At 31.8% G+C, this 19,784-nt stretch overlaps 1 protein-coding gene across 1 annotated transcript in view; it reads right to left on the bottom strand.

Moving 5' to 3' along the window:
* The window catches only part of LOC111639958 (methyltransferase-like protein 25), a 32,359-nt gene extending 14,393 nt beyond the window's left edge, over positions 1-17,966 (bottom strand). The window contains exons 1-6 of the mRNA XM_023385940.1: positions 17,416-17,966; positions 17,119-17,350; positions 16,558-17,050; positions 16,372-16,493; positions 15,943-16,116; positions 11,691-11,837 (exon numbers count right to left, since the gene is read on the bottom strand). Coding sequence (XP_023241708.1) covers positions 11,691-11,837; positions 15,943-16,116; positions 16,372-16,493; positions 16,558-17,050; positions 17,119-17,350; positions 17,416-17,639 — 1,392 coding nt within the window. The 5' untranslated portion in view covers positions 17,640-17,966. The remainder of the gene's footprint in view (positions 1-11,690; positions 11,838-15,942; positions 16,117-16,371; positions 16,494-16,557; positions 17,051-17,118; positions 17,351-17,415) is intronic.
* Between the last annotated feature and the right edge of the window lie 1,818 nt (positions 17,967-19,784).

Raw genomic sequence — 19,784 nt, 5'->3', positions numbered from 1 at the left:
CCAACTTATACATTGTTAATAACATAATTTTATATACGTGCCTATCTTGCCCCATTACTGTTGCCCCTATACCAGGGGCAACTTTAATAAAAATAATTAAAATAATTACAACTTTACAAAAAGAGAGAAGTTGCCGATCTTGCCCCTATACCCGGGGCAACTTCGTCAATTTCTCTCTTCTTGTAAAGTTGTAATTATTTTAATTATTTTTATTTCCAAACTGATTTTAACCAGTTCTATAGTAAGGTAACATTCCAATAGACAATATGCAAAGCATTTTTCAGTTTACAGCAGTATTTATTACACAAAATTTAAGTAAAGCTTAACATGCCGATCTTGCCCCGGTCTCCCCTATACGAGTATAACAGTTAATTTGAATATTGTAAAATGTCATATAATTTTTTAATGATATTTGCTAAATTATAGTGCATAATGTATGATGTCTGAACATAAGATCGTTTGACATCGTGTACGAAAACCTCTAGATCTAGAAAATATTCACATTGTACAGTATATTAAGGAATTATTTGAAATGACTTGTAAGTAATCCACTTCAGAAATTCATTACAGTGTTATTTTTAAATATATTCACTAGTTGGGATGGAGAGGGAAAAAGATACGAGAAAAGAGACAAAATATTATAACACAAAGTCGTGGTTTTGTTCGCGTTTTTCTCAATTTCCTGTTCGACAAAGTCTATATGATGACGTCGCCAGCATCTGGTAAAAACTCAAACATCTTACTCTGCTGAAAGTCGCACCGAATTCGTCTTTGGATATACAAACCAAAATATGAAAAAAAGCAGCGCGCCATTCTATTTATTTCCACAAATAAATCATAAAATTTACGAGTGAAATTGAGATGCTAGAACTTTAGGCAACGGCGTGTATTCGAAAGAGAAATATTTCTGAATATTAAAATTTCACAAACAAAAGATTATTGAAATCGTCCGAAGTTGCGTCTAAATTTGTATTTAATAAAGACAAGAAACAGCTGGAGAAAAAAATACTCAACGCAACGTCCAAAAACAAAATATGCTTGATTTTCTCCGATCTATAAATATGCTAATCTCTTTCGACCGTACTTTTGCTTCGTAGAATTTTATAGTTTTCAGTGCAGTGTTTTAAGAAAACAAACAGCGCTACGATGACAACGGAAGATGTCCTCGAGTACCGCAACTAATTTAACTTGTTTTCGTATCATCAACAAAACAATCACAGATGACAAATATTCCGTTGTTCTAGTTTATGTTTCAAACATCTAAGTTTATGAGCAAGGGCCGGATTTGTATGCATGTGCATGTTTTTTTATTTTTTCCTTAAATGCTGTGATGTCAAAACTTCGATATAAATACGATTTGGGCCCAAGTAGATCAAATTAAGGTTGTCCGATAACGCATATTTTATATGAATTTTTAAAAATGCACATAAAATCTGCGTTTATGATTTTATGGTAGTGTTTAAGCGTTTTATAAATTTTATAGCTTGTTTGCATAATTGCGAGTGCTATTTTTTCAAGTGATCTACAGTCTATTTCTGCTATCTGTGCAGTGAATCTTTTTTTACGCATGTACAGTACAGTATAATTTACGGGAGAAATATCATTCCGTTATCCAAATACAGATAGACGCGCAAAATTCAACTGTTTTAAATTTTGAACCGTCCAACTCGTATTCCTTTAAAGTCCCACAAACGAACATGTTTTGCATTGCCATGGAAATCATTCTATTCTCACAATCCTTTGAATTAATTGGATTGAAATTCTTGTAAATGTTATATTTATTAATTTTATAATGTTAAATTTAAATCTTTCAAAAACTTCTGTATAATTAAATATAAATGAGAGATAATTTCTTATTAGTAGTCAAAATTATATATACGGAGCATGAGTAGAAAACATTCCGTTATATCAAGTTCGGTTTAACTAACAATATGGATAAAACAGTAAAAATTACTGCAGAATTGCTGTAAGAAAGTAAGTGCAGGAGTTTGATTGTAGACATTTAAAATAGATGGAAAATTCTTTATTGTAATGTATGACATAATTTGTTCTTGCTAAAAAAAAATTCAAATGTCTTAGCATGTTGAAACGTCTTTACACCAACGCAAGATGAAGAGTCAAAAAGAGCCAAAGCAACACTTGATCACAGGTAAGTTTTACCTACCTGAAACTCTAGTAGAGTTCAAGATATCAGTTGAAAACGAAACAATTTTATCAAGTTCGACACTAAATCTAAAATTTAATTAATAACTTAACAAGAGAGTTTATGCATTTTTCATCGTTTATACAGGGCTGCAAACAAAATAATACGAATGTTTTTGTCTGCAGCCCTGTACGACTACTTTAGTCCAGTAACGTAACCACAGTAACGTCCAGTAAAAAATGATGATTGAGGATGATTTAAACTAGGACACCACAGGACGAGAAAAACTAGGTTAACCTAGTTTTTCTCGTCCTGTGGTGTCCTAGTTTAAATCATCCTCAATCATCATTTTTTTTAATTAGAAAAGTGCACCACTCCTATGGGAGTATAACACTAAGGATACATAAACAAAAAAAATGATACGAAGTAAACATAGAATTAGAAAATTCGGCTTTTGGTGAAAACTAAAAAATAAGACTAGAAATTAGAAATTATAAATACAGTAATACCTCGACTTACGCTACCCCGACTTACGCGAACCCGGAGTTACGCGATTTTCAAATCTCGTCGATTCGTCTTTTGTTTGAGCGCCATGCAACTGTTGATTACTCACTCCCCTCATACTATTGTTCAGCTTACATGTTCGGACGTGTCGCGCGGAATCGACGCATAGCTACAATTTATTTTGTGTTATTTATTTCTGTGTTTGTTATATCTACGGAGACTCGAGAGACTCTATGTGGTGATTTCTTGTAACCGTAAACCAATCAAAAGACGAGATAAGATTAACGAGAACATTTATTAGCTTACATACATCCGACTTGGATTTTACATAAATTGGGAAATTATACCCCGCTTACGCGAATTCGACTTATGCGGTTATCGCTCGGTCCCACCTATCGCGTAAGTTCGGGGTATTACTGTAGACTTTTCTTCTATATTTTTTGAAAATAATTGTAAAAGGCATCAAATAGTGGCTTTTGAACAAGCTTATCCAGTGGACATGGCCACCTGAAACCATGCATGAAGATTTCTAATGTCAGAATAAGTCTATCTTGATCAAAAATTGGACAATGATAGATCATATGGTCGACGGTATCAAGGTTTCCTGTGGAGCAAAAGCAAAAGGCAGTTTCTGCCCGGTTATACATCGCCAGGTAGCTTCTAAAATTTCCAAGCTCAGTAAGTAGTTGAGCAGTAGGAAACACTAGGAAAATACAGTCTGGTTATTTTACCCGTTTTACTGCTCAACCATTGCTGGTTCCACTTCTGCATAGCGTTGACATGAATATAATTTTTTAGGCTGCTGCGTGAGAAAGGGATGAGAGTATAGTCCAAGTCAGTGTCCTTTGCAGCTGACTTAGCCTCAAAGTCGGCTTTTTCATTTCCTAGTATGCCAGTATGGCCAGGAACAAAAATAAAAGTTATCTTATTCACAAGATTTTAAATATGGTGCTGGATATATGTGATTTTGTTGCTATTGCAATTGGGATTTAACAGGGCTTTTAGGACAGACTGAGAGTCACTGAAGATGTTGATAGAAAAAGTTTTGTTAGGTAGTGAAGTGGCCCACTGAACAACTTGGTAGACAGCATCCTCAATCATCTTGTAAACAGTTGTATTATATAGAAATAAATTCAATAATTATTGATCAGATAGCATAGAGATATAAAATTTTATTGCGTATGTAAGTTTCTTCGTAAGTAACTTGGTTATACACATGAAACATTATTCTATAATTATGTGTTTTGTGAAGTCATCACTTTCAAATTCCTTCTCACCTATTGTCGCTTGTTTATCTCCTCCCACCTAAAAAGTATGACGTAATAGACGTAATTACCTGCATTTTAACATGCATAATGTATGTTTTAACATGCATGCATCTGTTATTTTTACGCACATATTTCTATGCATATTCTACATTGTGATTTTAAATGCATATAGGCCTAAATCTGGCCCTTGTTTAAGAGTTAAATCCAAAATGTCAATAAATTCTTCATTGTTAGATAAATCTCTATGTTTGGAATGTAATTCTCCAAGCAATTAAGAATTCATTTCACTTGTTATATTATCTTAATATTTCTTCACATATTGTTATCATTATTGAATACGACTGTAAAGTTAATTAAAATGGAATTTAAAAAATAATCCTATTATTAGTAATATTATTATTTGTCTAGTGTCGGCAAAATAAGAAACATTTTATATTTTATAAATTGAGCAACAAATTTAAATCAAAAATTTTTCAATAAATTTAAAATGTATCATTTCAAATACATTAGCAAACGATGAAAGAGGTAAGAGTGAAAATTAGAAAAAGAAAATCGATTTACTCCAGTAAATATTTAAAAAATCAATCTTCGAACACGAAAGATTTAAATACTTTTTATCACGAAACAGTTCTATGAATTTTAATGTTTATTACAAGAAAACAATGACTCCATGTTATATAATATATATTAAATAACATGGACTCATACATATTATTATACTATATAGTACCATAATAATATGTTATGGTACAAGATGGTATAATATATAGCATGGTATATTAATATGATATATTTTTTCACATCACATACCGTTTTATACTAAAAGCAAAAGGTTTAACTAGGTCACATTAAAAAACAAACCTTCAATCAAGGAGACTATTTTAGGCTCCTAGATTAAACGTTCGTTTTTTAGTGTGAAAGTGGTTTTTAGATGTTTGTTTTTTAATATTTTTCTCTTAACGATGATTTACATAAAAATAGAGAATACTGTTAACAATAATATATTTACTTCTTACATTTAAGATTATAATTAAAATTGGTCCTTTCCTCCGTTTATCGCTGTTGTAGGTCGATCTTATCGAGTTTTATCTTTAGTTTGAGTCAATCCTTTAGCGTCGATCGGCGCTTTCTTTTCGATAAAGCTTGGATTGGAAATCTGGGCATTTAATGTTTATTTTCTACTGTTTGTTTATTACTTGTTATTTTAGTACCGAGAATAAAAGCTATGGTAACAGACGGGTACATCGACACAAACAGATGGCATTTATTTAGGCCTACTTTTAATAACGCGTTACGACCTTATAAGCGTACAATAGTGACATATTCGTATAATTAACAAAGAAATAAATCCGTACTTTTTCATTGAAAAAAGGAGCAAAGCTATCATTTTTCAGATTATGATAAAAATTATATTCTATCTCGCAAAGAAGTGCGTAACTTTGTGTTTCAAATGTATAATTTTGCACGTTCTAAACATTTCGTCAATAAGAAATTCTAAAGTAAAGAATTATAAAAATATTCAATTAAAGTTCAAAATTTGGCCATTGTTCAATTTGAGATCAATGACTAGATCTCAAATGTAACTTATTATTACTATTNTTAAAGTGTGAAGGTCAGCTTTACTGTTTTAAACGGGAACACAATTTTTCTGTATTAGAATTGTTGGATAACTATGCCAATAAACCACTCGTCTGTTAATACAGCCGAGTGGTTTATTGGCTGTCTGGATGTCACCAGGGAAAGAATCGTAAAACAATCGTAATATGCTATGACGCACCTCTTTCCATGCATCAAATTTTCGTAATGTTGACATCACAACTGAAGTTCGAAAACGTAGCTCTTATTTCATTAGTTATGTACTGTTCACTGGAGGATTAAATAATAGTGGAAGAAGTGTAATGGAACCACTATCTATAAGCTAGATTTGATGTGTGGTAAGCAAAATGCACTTATAAAGCATGTACTGTACAGTAAATTTTGGATTATCCATTTATTAACTAGGGAATAATTCACAAACTTACAATGATTGTGACAAATGAAGAATTGTTTGACATTGTATTAATTTATGGAGAATGTCAAAACACAACAATAATTGCACAGCTGTACGCAGAAGGGTTTCCTGAAAAACACAATCCAAATCATCCTATATATATAGAAAAAAGGAAATCAGGATTATAGAATAAAAACTGTTTGGTTCAAGAGTACTCTGAGTGATCCACACTGTTTGTTAATGAGTCAAATACTTTACTCATTTCTCCTTTGTACGGATTCATTATTATTTTTGAGAGTTCATTTTTATGATGCCCTTGCCACGTAATATATGATTGAGAGTTTTTGTTAAGAAAATACACTGGAAGCGAAAAAAAGTAATATAGAATTATCTGTTCCGTTATCGGAAGAATAATGACGTGCTACGTCTCAATATTTTTTAGATCAATAATATTGTTTATTTTCTGTTTACAATGATTCTTTTGAAATTAAAAATTTTTCTAAATGCCCCGCTTAGATGCGTAGGACATTTCACACAACTGTGTAAATTTCGGATCCACATAATGAAATGTACCAGCCACCGTTGCTGAAATTTATTCCTTAGGAAGAACGACACATCCTAAAAAAAACAGTCGGACCCCCTATAACACGGTAGATACGTTCCTCTTTTTATGAATCCAGCTTCTAGGAGTCCAACCAATCACAGCCCACACATGCAGTTTACGGACTACGGCTGTTTGAACGGTTTCTTCCATAAAATTAATCGATTCTAGACTAATTCGACTCAACATTTCCAAAATACGTATAATTTTTTGGGAATAATCCATCTAAACTCTGCTATAAACAAAAAATTGTAGGATTACTTACCGAGTGTGCACCGTTTGACTACGCCGTTGCTTAAGCTTGTTTTCGTCGTGGAGATTGTCATCGATGGCACTAGCGTACTTCCCGATAAATTATTTTTTTTGCGAAAAATTCGCTGAACTTTGGAGACATCATTAATATAAATATAATTTTCATGGACGTTAAATATTAAATGGTTTTTGGTAGGTCCGCTGCTCGTTTAAACTCAACGGTTTGTGCAATCCTGTCGCGACACGAGTCGGCGATGACGTTTTACCGAATTATAAGAATTTTTTTTAGCAAGTTTGTACGAGTACTGTCGCAATTTTTTCGCCATGATATAGGAATCCGAACTATAGGAACTCGTGTTATAGGGGGGTCGACTGTACAAATTTCGCATTATATTTTCCCCTATTTTAAATAAAGCATTTAATATTCACATTAACGATATTGAATGCGTATTGATTCGAATATATTATGTTTTCGATTGATTTTCAAATCCAAATTTTGCTATATTGGCAATTTGCTAAAAATAAACTCAAGTCAGAATTAGTGATGTCGTAATTTAATTTTTAATTAATTAAAAAATTTATTTTATTCAAAATAATGCAGAAAATTTTCCTATATTACTTTTTTTCGCTTCCAGTGTATTTTATTAACAAAAACTCTCAATCATACTTTTTAAAGAAATAAAAAATTCAAAGAGAAGACAAGTTGTATTCTCGGGATAAAAAAGACAAAGGAGAATATCTTATTAACGATATTTTAAAATCATATTTTAAATTTACAATATTTTATTAGATAAACAATGTTTGAAATTATTTACTTATATACAATTTCATTACAAAATACGTGTTCTGTGATAAAGTTATTCTTTACTAACCTTTAAAAACAAACAATTCATAGATAAATTTACATGTTTTCTATTCCGTATTCCGTCTATATTAGCTCACTTTATTATTAAATTTTATTATTGTTGTTTTGCATTATAATTAAAGAGCAAGAATTTACAGCATTTTTAAACCATTTTCTTCAACTAGCATTATAAAAAATAAATCTCCGCTTTATATCGTTTAAAATCGTGTCTACATTTTAATTTTTTATCAGTTTTTGCATTATATATGCCTATCCTTGAATATATGAAAATACTTTTACTATAAATAAAACAACATAATGTTTTATTCATGCATAAAATGATTAATTTTTCAAACTCAAATTGTTTCAATTGTAAATAGTTACTAATAAACAAATTATTTTCTGTTGTGTATACAGAATGAATCACTTAACCTTTTACCTCCAATAACGTTTTAACTGTTGTTGCGTCATAAAATACTTCAGGTAAAAATTAAAGGATGGGACAATCTGATGCACGTAATTAAATTTTTGTATGTGAAGTAATTTTTAAAGTGTGAAGGTCAGCTTTACTGTTTTAAACGGGAACACAATTTTTCTGTATTAGAATTGTTGGATAACTATGCCAATAAACCACTCGTCTGTTAATACAGCCGAGTGGTTTATTGGCTGTCTGGATGTCACCAGGGAAAGAATCGTAAAACAATCGTAATATGCTATGACGCACCTCTTTCCATGCATCAAATTTTCGTAATGTTGACATCACAACTGAAGTTCGAAAACGTAGCTCTTATTTCATTAGTTATGTACTGTTCACTGGAGGATTAAATAATAGTGGAAGAAGTGTAATGGAACCACTATCTATAAGCTAGATTTGATGTGTGGTAAGCAAAATGCACTTATAAAGCATGTACTGTACAGTAAATTTTGGATTATCCATTTATTAACTAGGGAATAATTCACAAACTTACAATGATTGTGACAAATGAAGAATTGTTTGACATTGTATTAATTTATGGAGAATGTCAAAACACAACAATAATTGCACAGCTGTACGCAGAAGGGTTTCCTGAAAAACACAATCCAAATCATCCCATCTTCATCAATGCTACCCAAAAACTTCGTGAAACTAGAAGTTTTTTCCGAGAAAGCAATTCGAAGGAGATCCCGATGAAAGGAGCGCGAAAATCGGCCCATTTTTCGCACCCAATGCTTGTACGGTACATAATAAAAATTGCAACGAATTGACTAAATCGACCTGATAAAAACTGTACTCATTTTACAACCGGCCAAAATCGACCAATCAGAATCAGTATATTCTATACAAGTACTGTACAATACGTATAGAACGTTTAGTACACGCACTGACTCTTATCTTATTGGTCGATTTTGAATCTCTGTCAAGATGTCTACATCATATTTTAGTAGAAGCAAGTCAGGGGCGTGACAAAAATGACAAACAAACAGTAATTTGAAATTTTTAAATAGAGTCAACTTTCAGTTTTATAGAGGTTAGTTTATAGGTATAATAAAATTTGTATCGACTTTAAATATATGAATATTGTCTCTATGACATTTTACAGATAATTAAGTCTGACATATTTATAGGCAATACTGAATATAGTCTAAATACACTCTACACGTTCATTGTTTTTTATTTATTACAATATAATATTTATAAAGATGAATAATATATTATATAAGGTCACATTTATATTATATACAAACATAAATTTATTACAGACAAGGACAGACCTAGAAGAGGCAATAAGAGCAATTGATTCTAGAAGATTTTTATTGCTAAGGAGAGCTTCATCATTTCTTAAAATAATTTTTATATTTTAATATTTTTATCGATACTTTTAATTTTGTTGCAGTTTAAGGTTGATGAAGTTTAATAATTACTTAAATTATATAAATTGATAAAACTTTTACATACTGTTTACTTCATTACATGAATTAAAAATCTCCATCCTAATATTAGCTATCTCTCTTTCATCTCAGCATATATCAAATTATATTTACATCTGCTTAACTGCAAACTATTTTTTTTTTCTAAATTTATAAAATAATAGTATATATTAATTCTATTTTAAACACTATTCAAATATTTTATTAGATTTTTTTTTTGAGTGTCACTTAAATGTTTGATAAACTTTGCATACAGATTTTGTTTAAATAAAATAAAATTTATTTAAGCAAAATTTCTATAAAATATAATGTTTTTATAGGGAAAAAATACTTTTCAAGGTACTGTACATGGAAGAAGTGAATTCTAATCTAAAATGAACAGAAGTCAAAGTGATGATAATACATTCTGTAAGTTATTCATCTTTTCAAAACAGTAATAAAACAAGGTTAATTGTTTGAGTAAAATAGTTTTATAAAATAAATTATATTCAAATGACTTTCTGACATTGTTATATCTGTTTTAAATTTTCTATCAAATTCTGTTGTTTGTTTTCTAACATTTTTAATATTCTAAGAAAGGGTTCAACAACTGACAGCCCTTACATATGTGTTGTGCAGCCTCTAACCTTAATTTGATTTTATTTTTCTTGCAACTCATGAAAATATTTATAATTTCATAAAAATACAAGATGCGTTGGGCATTTTTAGGCTTGTATTGGATTCTATTTTCTTCAAAACCTAAAACGTACAAAAAAAACAAAGGAAAAGTCTTCAAGAAGGAATGGAACACTATTTGCCTTGTATGTTTGCCTTCTATATCATAAAAATATTGCCGTAATGAAAGAATAAAATGCTAGTCACTATTATGAAAGTGACCATTTTGATAAATTCAAAAATATGTATGGTGGACTAAAAAACAACAACAAAAAAAATCCAAAAACGAATTGCTTAACTTTCCCGTGACATTTTGTGGCGCCATCTGTTATCATATTTTATTAAAATATTTTTATATGTTTAACTATTAAAAAAAGGCAAAACATTTCATTTTAAGGGCAGGGATGGTATTAATTGTAAAAAATTTGCAAATGCTAATAACGAGTAAAATCGTCATTAAGTCTGACCCTACTGGAAATACACATGATCCCCTTTATCTCGCCACCACCTCGACCTTTAATCCCATGATATTAAATCAAAATTTTATAGCATCAATCCACCTAATAAACAAACCCGACAAAAGGCACAAGTTATTAAGCTTCAACTGGGTGAACAAAATCGTGCCCCACACAAACACAAACATCCATACATACAGAAAAAAACCCAAAATTGTTTTTGGATTTCTCGACGTTTGAAGGTGGCCTGAGTCCAAAAATGTAAAATCTTGGGGATTCATATTTTGACCGATCGCCATGCTTTTCCTCTGTTATATATAACAGGCAGGAAAGTAACAAACAATCATAAAAATATTAGACAATTACAAACGTATAACAATAACAGAAAACGTTTATTTTGACTACAGTATTTTTAACGCCAGAATAAACATTGTTATGCTGTACTTCAAAAATCTTTAAAAATTTCTCTCTAGGAAAAACTCCCATACTTCCTTTTATTAGAAAAATTCTATCCTCCTGTCCCGATATTATTTTATAAATTATATTTGCAGCCCGCTTCTTCAAAATAAGATTGAAATGTGAATACAGTACCATAATTTCCGATCCCTATTCTAAAGATTCATAAAAACTCTTTTTTCCAGAATCCAAAAATTTAGTTTAACATAGATTTCAACTAATCATAATACTGTATAAGTAACAACCTAATAAAGAAAGAAATCGATCAAGGAAATTAAGGAGTCGGTCTATTGATACGAATATGAGCGGAGAGACTCCAGATTGAATCCGAATGGCAACCTCAGAAATTTTTTCATGATCTGTCCCAGATATGTTCAGATGCCCCATTGTGGGTCTGAAAAAACTCTCTTAGTGCCCACAAGGGCGGAAATAGTTAAAAAGTAAAATAACAAAAACAAAAAAAACAGATGAGGCACATTGGAATTCATGATCATCAATATATTGTTTATACAGTATAACAGTATAAGATTTAATTTTATATAATTACATCGTTTTAAAAATGTAAACCTTTTTTAAAAAACTTATTAGAAAGTCAGAAAGTAAAAAAATACAAACCTGTTCCCATAAATAAAGTAACCGGTCTAATAAGATTAACGTTTCTATGCAAGAAGCCAAAATTATTCTTAAAAGTTGAAAGGCTTTCAATTTCTTCTCTTCGTCCGAATAAACCCGTAAATAATTTTCTACATCATCATCATCGATCTGGAAAAGAGTAAACCGTATCAATAAAGATAAAAGAACATTAAAATTAAATTTAATATATCATAAATAATATAATTTATGAGTTGATATACATATTTAATATTATCTACAATTATTTAGTATGTATCGCATTCATTAAAACGAATAAAGTTAAAATACTTCTAATTAACCAATTTCTGATCCGAACAATAATTTCAAACGTCATTGTAAAATGCCTTCCATAAAAAATTCAGCCAGTTTTTATTTTCAAATAAACTAAAGAATTTTATTATGATTAACTTCAATTTATAATAAAATTTACAAAAAAATTTGTTTTAAATTACTGTTATGAAATTTTGGAAAGTTGAAAACTCAAGAGGGAAAAAATGGAAAGATGATTGCTAAACTTAGTAATAGATATTCAAACTTTTATTTCATATTTTCAAAAATCTGGAGGCTGTGAAAATACTACTGTACTTCGTACGAAAAAAGTGAAGAATATATTTCAAACCTAACAGATAAGATGATATATTTATTCGAGTAAGATAAAGCTAAAATATACATATTTTCCTTTATAACAATTCAGTTAGATTAGATTTTTTCACGTTATTTTACATATCTTATACAATATATGGTATTTACCAACTACAGAATTATTCAAAATTTGCTCTTTTTTTGTTCGAAAGTTGGCTTAAACGTTTAATTTTTCCTATTGATTAATTTAATTAACTTTGGAACTGAGAGAATAACACGTCAAGATTACAGATTTACACAGTTTCATTATACTAAAAGTGTAAGTTTTATTGTATTAAAATCATAGTTTTTATTTACTGAATGCGTGTATTTAAAGTTCGTAGACAAATCGTAAGTCGAGAATACATAGACACATCACGGAGGTCGTAAAATAATATCATCGTCGGAGTCATTGTATTACCAAAACAAAAACAAAAAATAAAACAAAATGTAAAATCTAACTCGGAGAAATTTCAAAGTTTATTAAATCTCTACCGGTTCTAACTTATAGAAATTTTACGTTGAGAAATAATCGACCCGTCTTTCGACAATGTCAATCCTCTTCTATAGTCATAAATTTAATGAAAACGCTTTGAAATTTCAGTAAATGAGTGGCATTATTAAGGGAATGTGGGCAAGAGTACGAACTTTATTTTTTGTCTTGTTCTACATGTTGGCAACATTAATTAATTAATTAAGCTATCACTTGATAAAGCTGATGGTGGACATCTACTGAGCGCGATTTTACTATTGCCGAGATTAAGGCTTGGTCGTTATTTGAGCTAAATGTTTTTCCTATGCCTTGATCTTATTTTCCTATGTTTAGAATTAAGGTTTCTGCTTTAATTAAATCGGGGGGTCAGAAATCGCAATTAAAATTTTAATTTTTTAAAAATATTTAAAAATATACCGTCAGCTAGTATTCACCCTACTTTAAACCCTTGTCCTCCCGGGAAATCCGACACCAGATGTTCTCAAGGTCATCCAGCTGTGTAAACAATGACTCATCAGTGTCAAATTTCACAGAAAGGCGAGACAAAGGAAGTTAAACTTTGAAGCTTTTTCTTCAAAATTAACGCATTTCTTTCGTTTTTTTCAGTTTTAAGTATTTTTTATGCTTAATTACATTAAATTAATTAATCAGTGGGTGGCAAGAGGTTAAGCATTAAAACTTAACCGGAAGAACGGCTTCTACTGTACTATTTTAGATGCGATTTTTTGTTTTTATCTGCATTGTAGTAGGGCAGTTGTCGGGATAAAAATCGTCTGGCACACGGTTTTCCCGCGCTTTTCCAATCGTTCGACAGACGACGGTTGTCGCCATAGAAACGACGATCAGACCATTTTTGAAGACTCGACCGCTCATTGGTTGAGAGACATCACACCATCGGCGGACGTCTGGTAGAGCTGCTAAGTGCCGATTTGTGGAATCCAATTCTGCTTCAATCCTATAAAAGGATTGAGTTGTTGCGGGAAGTTCAGTTCGCCATGGACTCAGAAAGTGAACTCACGTTTGGTCTTAGTTCGCCTAAGCTGTTCCCGAAACTTGTCTCGTCTCGTTGGACTATAAAGGACCTTAGAGTTAGTTCGTTGCAAGGTGTCTTTTCGACTGACCTGTTGTAGTGGATAAATGTGTTGAACTTTGTTACGATTAACGTTTTGTAAATGTTTGTTTTGTGGACCTTTGTAACTGTACATACGTTTATTTTCAATATATATATAGTTTTGAATTTTAATCGGCGTATGTGTGGTGTTTTGAACTTTACTGCAGTGTTTCTCAACCTCTAACGAATCGTCGCCCCCTTCACTTCAAAATTCCGTGCTTAGGGCCAAGGCTAACGCCAAATTCGTACTGCATTGAATAGACCAGTGTTTCTCAACGGGGGCGATATCGCCCCCATGTGGGCGTTTTTCCATGTTGAGGGGGCGATTAGTAACAATTTATATTTTGGGGGCGAAAAACAATTTTCTGGGCGATATAGTAAAACATTATATTAAGAATAATTAGACATTTTATTCGTTATATCGTTCAATAATTAAACAAATAACATTATACGAGCCACTACTCTATTCAATGCAGTACGAATTTGGCGTTAGTCTTGGTCCTCGGCATCGGAATTTTGAAGTGAAGGGGGCGATAATAGGTAACGGTTTTATTGAAGGGGCGATACTACGTTGAAGGGGGCGACGATTCGTTAGAGGTTAAGAAACACTGGAATAGACTAATGACTAGTATACTGTAATGTAATTTGTTTAATTATTGTTCGATATAACGAATAAAATATCTAATTATTCTTAATATAATGTTTTACTATTTCGCCCCCAAAATATAAATTGTTACAAATCGTCCTCTCGTGGAAAATCGCCCACATTGGGGCGATATCGCCCCCGTTGAGAAACTGTAGTAGGGTATGGGAATGCACACTAGAAGGGATTTTTCGAAATTCCCCTCGGGGGAGAGGGAGAGGATTTAGTCTTCATCGAGTACTTAGGTGTATTAAAGTAATAACATTTCAGACATTGTTATAAATATTTTTATCTATTTCGATTTTAAAAATGTTCGAACCGTTTTAAATTCGAATTTGTTATTGCGTATTAGTTCGATTATAGAACTATTGTAAACGTTCCAGAAAATTGATCAAATTGAAAATACAGTAGTTCGATTGATTCTCGGCAATTCTGATCATTCTCAGCGGTAGGTGTTATACTACGTATAACAATTACTATGGTTGTTGAAATACTGAATATAAATGGGGTTTGCTTGCAAAATCCTCGCGGGCGAAGTCGCGGGTAACAGCTAGTATTTCATATAATAGTCTCATATAATTTTATACCAAATAATAATACATAGTGATATCGTAATTGCGTTTAGAATAGTATTTTGGGGAAAAATTTTTAATATTTGTGAATGTATGGTAATGTGCATTATAATTTATTTATTAATTATATTTAGTTACTCGTTTTATTATATTTTATATATATATAGAATAAATCATGACAAAATTTCTTTTCCTCCCTCCTCTTCTCCACTAAACTTCAAAGCGACCTACTGAATAATTTGGGTTGGCCAGGCCTGCATTAACACAAAAATTTAAATTGTCTTTGAATTGTAAAATTTTATAACAACTCGTAGCTTCTGTTGTATTTTCAAAATAAATGTTAAAGCTTCGTAATTTTCAGTTAATTAAAAAAAAGGCTTTTTAAATTTGTTGTAAAAATATAAAATAATTCGAATACATTTAAGCATAAAACAATGAATGAAAAGTCACAGGGAGTATAAAACTAATAAAACATTTTTGTATTTCAGTTAATACCAGAAGCATTTATTTGTAAATTTCAATAATATAATCTCACAGTCCCTTGTGTATGTCATTGTTAAAATGTACTCAAATGATTAAAAATATATATTATATATTATTCGAAACTGGTAATCACTTTTAAATCAAAAAAATAATATTTTGAATATAAAATATAAAAGGTAAATTTCATTTAAAAGTTGAGAATATAAAAGAATCAATTAATATTACTTTTAAAACTTTTTATGTATAGCCTATACTACTGTAATTACATGGAAAGTAAATAAAGTGTCATTATATAAAAATAAAATTCTTACATTTATTTCTCGGAGGTTTAGTTTTCCTAAGGCTTTGTAAACATAGACTTTAAAAGACGGACAGCTTTTGGCCATTCTTCCTACTCGAATTTCCACATTCTGACAAGTTGTACCTAAATAGTCGGTTAGTGCCACTTGTAGGAGAGCACGATAGAAGAGAGGTTGATGAAAATCCTAAATTGAAAAGTATCATTATTATTTACTTTTTATAACAAATATTTTCATTTAAAAAATGTCTTAGTCTGTCAAAACTCCGAAGTAAATGCTATGTTTCGAAAACTACAGTTTAAAGAACAATTTTTCTCCCCGAAGAGACCACCAATTAGCATACTGAGACGGCTTCCAGAAATAAAATAATCTGTCGAAGCAGCTTTTTCGGAGTAAGGCAAAGAACAGAAATAAACAATTTACATTTAAAAAAATAATTACCATATTTTTAAGGGTTCGTTCTCGGCATTGAGAGGCTAAGAGCCGAGCATTTCTTCCCAAAGAAAATTTCGCTTCTCTAAGAAAGGAAGATAAGGGAAATCCCGTTTCTGAATTTATTCCTTCTAAATAAGACAGCCACATTAGAGAAGATAATAGTTATCTCTCGCATCTTAGGCAACAACATACCCGCTCTTTCCTCCTGGCAGAACTCTTCTGTGAGCAAATTGTAACAGCAACCTACTTGACACAGAATTTTAACCGACCCACAGGTAACGAACTGACGAATCGACGCGCCGGATAGATTCCCGCAAGTATGAAGTCCACATAGCAAAACACTTTTTCTTTTCTCCTCTTCCAGTCTCTCGGACAGAGCCAAAGTAAATGTCACATCTTTACCTTCTCCAGTCTCCTCGGAGATTTTACAACAGTCTTTATTAATTATTGTCCGTTGGATGATCTTTTCCAGATCGCTGGTCCGGTCAATATTTTCGGTTGTTGACACGAACTCCTTCCACTTTTTATTCGACTGGGTCTCTTCCGTCCGTTCTAGCATCTTCGCATGACGAAGGAGGGCGCTACAACACTTCTTTTCGCACGCTTCGATACCCAAAGCGTCCAGACCCAGAAAACGGGCCACATAGGAGGATAGATATCCCTTGCCACTTCCAGCGTCCACTACCTAACCAATTAAACCATATATTAATTTTACATAATTAATATTAATTGGCGACGTACTTTATTCCCTACCAGATCGACCGGAAATATGTCATTCAGAGCGGATATGAGAGCGGCCATGTTTCGCACTTCATGCCTCTTCTTCTCGGGTACACACCAGTTGGCATTTTTTGCGTTACTTTCGAAAGAATCCTGCCACGTGCCAAATTTCGGCAAGATCCGGTTTATATCAGTGCAGATTCCCAATCGTTCGGAACAGAAGTTTCTCGTTCGGATTAGGAACTGACATAAATGTGGATATTTTCTGGAAGAAAACGGAAATCATGTTTACCGTTTTGTATTAAGAGAGTAAAAGAGAGAAATACGTACTTCCGTCTATCTGACGTGACGAAATCGTTGCCTAAAATCGCGTTCAATTGATCCCTCGGTAAGTCGAGAAGATCTTTTCCAAGATCGGGATCGAGTAATTTCCATCTTTCCTTTGTTATAAAATCGACCGTGTGAGCGTTAGAAAGGGGAGAAGTTTCGTTTAAAAACGACGCCAAATCTCCAATCTTTCTCCGCAGTTCGTTAACTTTCTCGATCTTCGACATTCTACTTCCGAAACGGAAATACAAAACGACGACATTACGCCGTCTACTGGAATAAACCGAAACTTATCTGTACAGTTTTAATAAATGATATCTTTGTCAATCGTCGCCTCCGATTATTTTACTTTTTTTAATCATAAATTAATAAGGAATAAAATATTTGCTAACGTTTAATATTTCAAAGGTAAGGATCTTTCCGTTCACTTTTTCTAGAGTCCTTGTATAATCGAAATCTTCGTTGGAGGACGCCATCTCGTGGTCGGTGACTCAACTTGTACCGATACAAATAATTACAAGCTAAAGGTAAAATCTTCAATTATAAAACTTCCTATTAAAATTTTATGTCTCGACAGTTTGAATTAAAAACAGAAAAAAGTATTGTTGTTGTTATTATTATTCCGAATTTAATAAATTAATTATAAATTGATTATTGTAATATAAAATCCGATTACTAATCCTCCACTATAACATTTACTAGTTAAGTTGTCTCTTTTATTTAACAGAAAGTTTGCGTACAAAGTTATACGTAAAATAATGTTTTAATATTGATTTCGTATTGATATTTATCTTGTTGAGAGTTTTCCATCACGAATTTCATGTCTTAAAAAGCACTCAAGATTATTTAAAACTCTCTAAAACTTTTCTCCGCCTTCATCATTTCTCAGACACTATTTTGCCGTGATCGATTCGCTGTAGCCTTTGTTTCTCGAGAAAAAACGAGTGAATTCTTATAATTAACAGCACTTGTTTCCCTATATAATACTTCTTTATGAATTAAATAATATGAATTTCTATGAAACTTCGCTCCAAATTAAAATGCGCATCCAAAGATTCTTGGCTAAGCCGACTCACGAGTTTAAAAGTCTATCCTTTCGTAATGAAGTTTTTGAGCGTCGCAACCTCCGCATTGTTCCTTATTTTTATCCATTGCGTCAGTTTTGTTATCTTCTTCACATCGCAATAAATAACATATTCTTTGTTTTTTACAATATCTGCTTGTTCTGCACTTACGAGTTCTCCGTTAATCATTTCTCCAATTCTGGCAACGGACTATCTCCTGTATTTCGATCTTTACTTTCATTTTTAAGTTTTCTTCTTATTTAATGGTTTTTGTTGAGACTGTTATTATCTTACATTTAGTTAAATACATCCTCTAAGTACATGAGGAATATTAAACTAACGCTATCGACACTTGACACAGCGCATTTTTCCGACTGAACGCAAGGTCAGAATAGTGCATAGAAGGGATTCCTCGAATTAGGAGTCGATTTGCGCTTAGTAACATCAGAGTTTCTTCACTTTCAGCTAAGTAAAGCTTTGGTTTAGCGCACTTGTTTATTCTTCTCTGAAATTGGCACGAAGTGGAGTGTGGCGCTAAACCGAAGTAAATGAACAATAAGAATTATATTTAGTAATGAAGTCTATACACAAGAGTGATTCTGAAGGTTTGTTATCATAAAATAAGTCATTTGCAATTTCAATGTCATTTGCAATGCAAAATCAAATTCACACATACTAAAATATTCTCTATATAATATGTATTCATGAGTAGTCTACTGTATTCGTTTATCCTTTAAGAAGATTGTTATCCAGAAGAGTTATATCGAATTGTATAGAGTTATATCAATTGTAATAACGAAGAAAAATTATCTGCGCGTATACAGATGACTTTTACATACATAACTTTTTTCAGTAATAACACCAGTAAAATGTTTTGATTTTTGGAAAGAATGATGAAACGGCTGAACTGTAGTCGCCGGTTCCAAAATTTTAGTAGTAAATATCCAACGATGACTAGGTGGCCGAGAGGGTTAAAACGTCAGCATAATGGCCTGGGTGATAGAATCCGAGCAGTCTAAAAACTCCAGAAATTTTCCATGGACGGTTCTTTCGGATATATCGGACATTGTCCCTCATCACCCAGTCGTCCAAATTGCGTGTGTAGCCGAACGCAATATGGGTATGATATTAGAAAGGGCTCTTAGTGTACACGGACAGAAAAGGATGAAAAGTTGAAACAACAGAAGAGTAAATATCCGACGGCTCACATGGAAACACGATCGTTTATCTCTTATGAATGGCCTTTGAATGACATAGTTTAAATAAGGGAAACGAAATTTATTTTATTTTATTCAGACTATGCCATTC

The sequence above is a fragment of the Centruroides sculpturatus genome, unplaced genomic scaffold (assembly GCF_000671375.1).
Source record: "Centruroides sculpturatus isolate CEXI.00-Female unplaced genomic scaffold, Cexi_2.0 scaffold1172, whole genome shotgun sequence".
Classification (NCBI taxonomy): domain Eukaryota; kingdom Metazoa; phylum Arthropoda; class Arachnida; order Scorpiones; family Buthidae; genus Centruroides; species Centruroides sculpturatus.
The sequence above is the reverse complement of the archived record's forward strand: the minus strand, read 5'-3'. Positions and strand labels throughout refer to the sequence as shown.